An 8,406-nucleotide genomic window follows, 5' to 3' on the forward strand; every position below is an offset into this window, starting at 1 on the left:
GCTTGCCCCATGTACAGTCATTTACTCAAGGGCTATGATTCTTAGGAATCACAAGAGGATTTGACCCCCAGCTCTGCTCTGTCCCAGGCTGTATTGTGTTGACTTATAACAGCCCTTTGGCACAAGCAGTGGAATTCCCAGCGCTCCAGGGAACAGCTGGCAGGACTGCTAGTGCCAAGGCAGACACATCCCTCCAGCTCAGGGCAGACCTGCCGGGACCACTCATGTCCTTGCGGCCTCCCGGGTGGAGCATGAGCTCCCCACAAACCTGCCTGTGGGTCCCGGGGGTGTGAGGAAGAAGGATATGGTGAGGCCGAGAGCGCCTCGGCTACCCCAGCTCAGCGGGTCCAGCCTCCCGGCAGGGCTGGGAGGAGCAGCACCGCCAGCCCGCTGCGCGCCCGCGGGGCGAGCGCTGCTCCCCGCCCGCCCGGCCGGGAACCCCCCGCCAGCTGCGGGCCCCAGCTGCGGGTTCCAGCTGCGGGGTCCAGCTGCGGGGTCCAGCTGTGGGCTCCAGATGCGGGCTCGGCTCCGGCAGCGGCAGCGGCACCGGCTGCGGCGGAGCAACAGCGGCCTCCAGTGCCGAAACCTCCTCCCGCTCTCCATCCAGGGACCCGCAGTCCGCGTCCTGCCGCGCCGGGCGCCGCGGAGAGCCACAGCACGGGTTGGGTTGGGAGGGACCTTTAAAGGGCCTCTGGTCCAACCCCCATCCATGGGCAGCGACATCTTCCGCTAGACCAGGTTGCTCCGAGCTCCCTGAACTTGAATGTTTCTGGGGATGGGGCATCCACAACTTCTCTGGGCAACCAGTGTCTCACCACCCTCACTGTAAATAACTCCCGAATATTTAACCGAACCCTGCCCTCTGTCAATTTGAAGTTATTCCCCCTTGTCTTGTCACTCCAGGCCCTCATAAAAAGTCCCTGTTCAGCTCTCTTGAAGCCCCGTTAGGTACTGAAAGAGGCTCTAGGGTCTCCCTGAAGCCTTCTCTTCTCCAGACTGAACACTTCAGCATTCTCAGCCTGTCTCCACTGCAGAGGTGCTCCAGCCCTTGGTGCACCTTCTTGGCCTCCTTGGGGCTTGCTCCAACAGGTCCATATCTTTCTTGTATTGGGGGCCCCAGAGCTGGACATGGCACTGCAGGTGGGATCTCACAAGAACAGAGGGGGAGAATCCCCTCCCTCAACCTACTGCTCACTCTTCTTTTGATGCAGCCCAGGACACAGCTGGTTTCTGGGCTGCAAGTGTACATTGCTGGCTCATGTCCAGCCACTCATCCACCAGCACCCCCAAGTTCTTCTTGGCAGGGCATGTCCTCTCCCATCAGCCCGCAGCCCTGGTATGAGTAGCAAAGCTCACCAAGGCCACTAAGAGAAACAAAAAGATTTTTGCCTGGAAAAATGGAGCTTTTTGGGTTTTCTGAGGCAGTGGGTAGCTGTGAACTGCAGGACAAGTGTGAGGCTGATGACTCTCGGTGCACAGGGACCATGTGATGGGGCATATGGACAAGGCTGGAGGCATGTCACTGTGGAGATGACTTGTTGGACTCTTCCTCCTGGCAAAGACTCTGGAGTAAGGGCTTTAATGCCCTGTATTTAACAAATGCAATTGCAAGTGATGAGAATGCTAAAATCTCCTATTGTGTGGACGCTGGAAGTTTAGGAAAGAAAAACAAAATTCTTGATGCAAAAAAGAGCCTCCTTGTCAAGCCTAGCTCTCTCCTTGGGCATGTCCCCGCCTTGTCTCTGCAGCTCTGTCGGTAATTTGATTTGCTCACAGCTCTTTGTGGACATAACCAGCACAAGCCATATTTTTCAGGAAGGTACTATAAGTGTCAGGGAAAGGGGTCTGCTGTGTGCATAAGAAATCCCAAAGCACGACATGGTAATGCTTCTACTTTATTAGGAGATTCTGCAGGTGAGGAACAGCTTTGTGCTCTCTTCTCCAGAAAGGTTGTCCCTCTTAGTCAGTGGAGCGTGCGTTGGGGTTTTGGCACATTCCTCTGTGCTTTATGCGCACACTTGCGCCCCTTTGCCTGGAAGAGACAGTTAAACATGCTGGAGGGTGCCTTTGGGTCCCTGAGACACAGAAGAGCCTGGCTCAGAGGACAAAGGCAGAAAGAAAAGAAAATACTGCTTAAATCATCATCTAAGTGTTATTCACAGCAAGCAAGGCCACATATTCTTGACAGGGAGTTCAGGGTTACCATGGACATGTGTTAATTAATTCCAATAAGTTCAAGAGTGCTTCCTGACACCTCCTGGCAGAATAGTTCACCTCTGTGCTGCAGGACAGCACTAAGACACCTCTAATGCCTGTCTGGCTGCAAACAATAAAGGTTATGAATTTGTTTTGTAGGTTTTTACAGACAAATGCCTGCCACCGTGTCTTTTTTGGGGTTTGGCCTGCTCCCAGTCTCCCTTCCTGATTTTTTTCTGCAGCAAAAGTGAGGAAAATATTAAAAGGGCACCTTAAAAGAAATAAATCTTTTTTTCCCCCAGTAGTAGACCTGATTACTCTGAATTGTTCCATTTTCACATGGAATCATGTCATTCTCCTCTTTGTAAAGACAGGGCCATTTCTCAGGTGCATAGAGAAATGCTGGTAAAACGATTTGCATTTTGCAAAACACATTTTGTATGCTGGTCACAGTGAAATGACCAAAGGCGACAAGTGAGACACTGCTGCTGCAGGGACCCACCAGATGCTCTCCACAGTTATTCCCAGAGTCCTTGCAGGCTTCCAGCTCTTGTCAGACCAGTTGCACACACAAAACTGCAAATGACACTTTATCCTGCCTCTCGGCTACCTGACTTTTCCCCATGAACCAAAGCTCTATAGATGAGGACACTCCGTTTATCTCTCCCCGAAGACATTTGGCACCAGGCAGCTTCAGAGTCCTGGTACCTGGCCCAGATCACTGTGGCCAGGAGACCAAACAGCTGTTGTTCCTAACCTCAGAATTTCTTTGCTTGAGAACAGTAGAGAGGAGCTGCCAGGCTTGGGCCTCTGACCCGCAGGAGCAGCACATTTCCAGCTGCAGCTGCTCAGAGCACAAAGGGGAATTTGAAGAGGTCCAGGGACACAGTGCTTGTCAACACAAGGTGGGTACTAGCCCCAGCTTCTCATCCAACCCTTCTCCTCTCTGACTCCTGGCTGGCTCTGGAGATACCACCAGCTCAATCTCTTTCTTTTTTGTACCCCAAACTTTCCTTCTTGTGACCACTGAAGTCTCCCAACTCTCTGAAGCTGTTCTCTGCACCGGGGAGATGAAGCATCCTCGACGCCACTTTGCTCCCAGCATTGCTGACTTTGGAGCCTTTCTCATTCACTTTAACTGGCTCCTGGTTCATGGCCAATGCCCTAATGATGTTGTGTCTGATGAACCTCCCACCCCCATCTGTTGCACAAGGCAGGCGACAGCTGGTGCTGGGCTGCTGCCTTCCAGCATGGTCATTACTGCCCTGCCAGGCCGTGCCGGGTCATTAACCGTGCTGCCTTTGCTCAGGAGATCCCACTCAGCATCTCTCTGCCTGACTGCATCATCTTCAGCCTTAAAAGGTAAACCAGCAATTGAGCAGGCTAGGAATGGAATATAGGGCAGCAGCCTGGGTTAATGAAGCAAAGAGGGGACAACCAGACCAACAATTCTTATCCAGGCTCTTTTTTCTAGTGATTTGGACTCTGTTCCTTGTCACTGCAGACTTAGCTGGGAGGCAATGCTCCTTAAAGCAGAATTTGGCTCCACATTCAGGAACATAAAAGATGGAATTTGAGCTTCTGTTAGAGATGTCTCTGCTGGTGGCAGATGGGCTTGTGAGCCTGATCACCAAAAATCCCTACCTACACCAGGTGAAGTCAAGGGTGAAGCTCCCTTAACCCTGCAGACTGGGGCATCTGGCTCCAGATAAAACTCAATCTTCCCAACAGAGATTTTCAAACCACCTAATAGCATTGAGTTGGAAGTAATTCCTTCACTTGTCTGACACAGAGTGCTTCCAATGTATAAATATACTTTAAATTACCTAGGGCCCAAGCCAGATGAAGTGAATCAAGTCTTGCCAGAGACATTGCTAGCATTTGGGCCTGGCCTTCTGCTAAAACAGTGCAATCTGGCACCAGCACAGATTAAATATAAAGCTCATTCTTAAAAATACCCAGAGCAAATTTTATCCTTGCATATGTAGAGAAGACAAAAAGCAGAGCTCAGCTATAAATTGCTGAGGTGAAAAAACATAGTTTTTCCTCAGCCACCACACATCTGAGGTCATCTGGAAAAATATTTTTCTGCCTGCATGCTAGATCTGGGCAGACTTTGAGGAATTTGCCATTTGTCTGAGATCCTGGATGCCCGCCAGCACAGTCTGGGCTATCGCTGCAGTTTGGCAGCTGCAGGTAGGGGGAGATTTTGGCCGTGTAGCCCCTGCCTGTGGGCAGTTCATGTGCTGAGCTGCACACAATGGACCTATTTCTCAGCCAGAGTCCACATGCTCAGAGCAGTGGGTGCAGCATCTGTGCAGGAGGCCAGATTTGTGCCAGATGTGCTGGGCTCACTGCCCACGCTCCACCCAGCTGCATGCAAACAGCTTTCTTTCTAGGAAATCCCAGACATACGTAGTAGCCCTCATCTGTGTGATATTTAGCCTTGCAGCAGGTTCAGATGCTTACCGGTTATGAAGGCACAGCAGACACTCGTTGCTGTACAGGACGTCATCCGTGCCACAGATGGGTTCAAAGTTCCTTGAACAACCTCTGCTTAGGTTGAAATTGTCACAGGATGGCTGGAGGCACAAAAGGGAAATGCTGAAAATGTTAATCATGTTTCTGATTTACCGAAGGAGCTCTGCTTTCACAGTGAGGTGCATATTTTTTCTATCTTGATAACCCATCCCAGCTTGCTCAGAGCTCTGCTATGAGCTCTCAGAAACACTGGGACGTTTTGCCACCATGTCCTTTGGCCAGCTGAACTCCACTCCTGGCACTGCTGCACACCCTAAAGAGTAACAGTATAGAGTAAATAAGTGCTCCATGGGCAGTGCCTGACCATGTTCTTCCCAGTTTTTATTTTCATGCCACAACAATACCTGTTCTCACACTTGAAAGTCAGAGAGTAAGGGGAGCTGTCTTCTTGGCAGGTGACAGCAGTATTCAGCTCTTTAATAAATTTTCCTCCACTGTGGGCAGGGGGAGGGGGAAAAGGAATACAGTGGAAAACCAATACCATCACTGGGATTTTGCTGAGGCACAGCAGGTGGAATGAGATTCCCAGGCACCGGCGTCTTTGGGCTGTCAACCCACTATACTTCATTGAATTAAGTAATTGTGGCTCCCCAGTTGTATGGGTTAGTGCTGTCTCGCTTGTGCTACCAAAAAACAGGAGCCCTCACCTCTCTTCCTCTGCCAGCAGCTCGATTCGCCTCAGCAATTCCTAGAGAAAGAGTGGGGAGAAAGAGGGGGGGGAGAGAGAGAGAGAAGATGTCTTAGCATCCATAACTTGGGCAGGTTTCAAGGAGAACCGAATAAAGATGCTTTAGCCTGAGGACTGTATGTCTTCACTCAAACACCTTTGTCCCAGAAAACAATTTCTCCCCTTGGATCTCCCACATTTTTCATCTGGGTCCCTCCTTGATGCATATGCCTTTTTCCCCTGGCAGAAACACCATGATGGTGCAAGGCCCTGCCAAGGCAAGATACACTTCTAGTGACTTCGCCTGCCAGCTGTCAGGAGCAAAGGGGGCTTTTCTTACCTCTTATCACACATTCATGAGTAAATGAGAAACTCCTGCTGATGCTGGACCAGTGCTGGAGTAAATCCAGGGTGATTTTTCTACTGTCAGTAGGTTTGTACCACAGAGAAGCAAAGCAAAAGACAAGTTGCTGAAGGTCTCTACTAGAAGGAGAAATGATTGGACCCTGAGGTCTCACACCAAAGCTGGTGGGAGCAAGCCGTGACTTCAGCTGGCTTCTCCAGCCCTGAGCTGACAACTGGGATCACATGGGTGGAACATGTGGTGAGTGTATTTTGAAAAACAACCCAGATTTGTTCAGCAAAAGTCAGAACTGAGAAGATCTTGGGTTTCTTACAGATCCAGAAGTCAGCTATATGGAGGATCCAGATTATATCTCTATTTAATGTTTCAGGGTTTTTACTTTGGACTAGCACTGATCCAGACCCAGGAGCTGTAGCTCACTACGTGCTCAGTTCATCTGAAATGAGTCCAGATTTTGTGCTCAGACAGCTCTGCAGCGGCAACTGCCGTGCAGTAAACAGGATGGTGGAGGACTTGCTTTGAAGCACCCTCCTGTTCTGAATGAACCCACAAACACAGAACTCCCCGGTGAGCAGGACCTGAGGAGCAGCAACAGCTCATGTTTGCATCCCTCTGCACCATATGGGATTTTGAAAACACAGTTGGCTTAAACATTGGATTAGGTACCGAGAGCTGCATTTTCCCTTGCATAGATTCATTTCCTGTCTTCTTGGATTTGCTTTTTTAAAACCAGAATAGCACCTATTCAGTCTAAAAGGATCACACTGTCCTAGAAATCAGAAGCTCCAGGCTGAATCGTAGCCTTGAAGGAAGAGCATCAGCTCAGCAGGTCTGCTCATTTTTGGGAGCAGGTGCCAGGCACCCTTTCCAAGCCTTTGTTTTAGGCTTGCTAACAGGCCACTGGTTTAATGCACGTTGGTCATTGCAGCATTCCCTACCCAGAGCCACAGCAAGGTCCCAGCACCAGCTGGCCTGTTCCCAGACTCACCTTCCCATATGACAGACCTGGGAGCTTTAGCAAGGAGGGGAAATGGCTCCTAAGCAAAATGTTGCACTCACCTTGGTAGCAACAGAGTGCCAGGGAGAGGAGCAGGAAAATGCCAGTTGCCTTCATGGTCAAGGTGATGTTTCACTGCGCACAGCAGAGAGAAACTGGGACACTCCTCAGTCTGTCAGAGGTCCTGTCTCTGGCAGTCTGCTGGGACCTTTATATCTTTCCCAGTCTCTGGCACCACACCAAACAGCCAGCTCCACCCCACAGTCTTTTGGTGACAACATTCAAAGTACTGGGACAACACCAGGTGGCAACTGGCTCATTGGTGTGCACAAAGATGAAAGGCTCTCCGAAGCCAATGGAGTTAACAATCCTTATCACCAGCAAGGACTGGAGCCCCATTCCAAGTGTGGGACACAGCCTTAGGTCTGCACCGCAAGCTGTGATAAAGCGGCTTTGTACAAGCAGCAGATTGGAGAAACAGGAAGGACAGCAAGGGAAATACATGTGTTAGTAGGAGTAGTGTGGCTTTGATTAATGGCCCTGTCACTGCCACTTCAGGTTGAAGATGTTTGGTGAAACCACTTGTGAGTGAAGAAAGTTTTGATCCACACATGCCTTTCCTGGTGTGTTCCACAGAGCAGAGCTGGGGTGTTGCAGCTCCCCTTCCCTCCCTGGGCAGACAGGGACAGCAGCAAGAACTGCTGCTGGAGAGCAGGGAGCCTGGCTGTGCCTGGGGCTCGCTTGAGGCTGCACATTCAGTGCTGCTATTTTGACTGCACATCTCTGATTGCAGGCAGCAGCTGAAATGAGCCATTGGGTCGGATGCTGCTCCTTTCCCCTCTCCCTGCCCATAGTTTGGAGTAAACCCTGGGGATTTCCTACAGTTACACCACCAGTGGTGCATTGCAGAGAGTGGATCAGTCCCTTGGGTATTAGAAGGATTAATTAATGTTTCTAAAGCACTTTGATATCTCAGCCATAAATCACTGGAGAAGTGCAAAGCAAATTATTACTAATGGGGGCTTATGACTCAAAGACAGATTTTTAATTAGCTGAACGGGAAAAGTCAATGCCAAGAGCAATTCAAGGAGCTGTTTGTGAGAGGGGAATCTCAGCTCCACTGGCAGCTGCTCCACTGTCCAAGGGATGTCCCAATCTGAACACAGCTGTGGAGGATGCTTTCCCCTGCCATGAACATCTCTCATGATTTTGCTTCAGTGGTGAGGGAGATTCCTCTCTGTCAGCTGGATTTCCCTCTGACCTGTAACATGAGGCAGAAAGAACTGCTCCCAATTGCATCTGTTATTTTAACTTAGTGAGTAAAGCTGGTTTGGGGTATGACCCTCCCAGCAGCTCTCAGTAGGTGGGCTGGGTGTTCGCAGACCTCTGAGTGCAGGTAACAGTCCTTTAGAGGGCCTGGGACAATGGTTCATGTGGTGTTATCACCCTCTGAGGAGCAAGGGAGGGAGGGATAGTCATTTTTTATAGCTGAAAGAGATTACTCTCGATCCAGCACTGTTCCCTGTTACTTGTCAGATCTGCAGTGTGAGTAGACCCAACAGGTGCCAATAGGTGTTTTGGGCTCAATTCCCAAAGCTGGAAGGGGACTTCACAAGGGCATTGATGGTTGCACAGCAGGGC

The 8,406-nt window shown here is 50.2% G+C and overlaps 1 protein-coding gene across 1 annotated transcript; it reads right to left on the reverse strand.

Annotated features, from left to right (window-relative positions):
• Positions 1-1,882: 1,882 nt before the first annotated feature.
• On the reverse strand, positions 1,883-6,988 carry LOC127473981 (pancreatic secretory trypsin inhibitor-like). The gene is made up of 4 exons (XM_051794267.1): positions 6,828-6,988; positions 5,385-5,425; positions 4,666-4,778; positions 1,883-2,032 (listed from the first exon to the last, which is right to left on the reverse strand). Exons 1-4 carry the CDS (start codon positions 6,880-6,882, stop codon positions 1,960-1,962), a joined length of 282 nt encoding a protein of 93 aa, XP_051650227.1. The 5' UTR covers positions 6,883-6,988; the 3' UTR covers positions 1,883-1,959.
• Positions 6,989-8,406: the final 1,418 nt, after the last annotated feature.

The sequence above is a fragment of the Manacus candei genome, unplaced genomic scaffold, assembly GCF_025592945.1.
Source record: "Manacus candei isolate 608988 ecotype Guabito, Panama unplaced genomic scaffold, ASM2559294v1 h1tg000037l, whole genome shotgun sequence".
In the NCBI taxonomy this organism is placed as follows: domain Eukaryota; kingdom Metazoa; phylum Chordata; class Aves; order Passeriformes; family Pipridae; genus Manacus; species Manacus candei.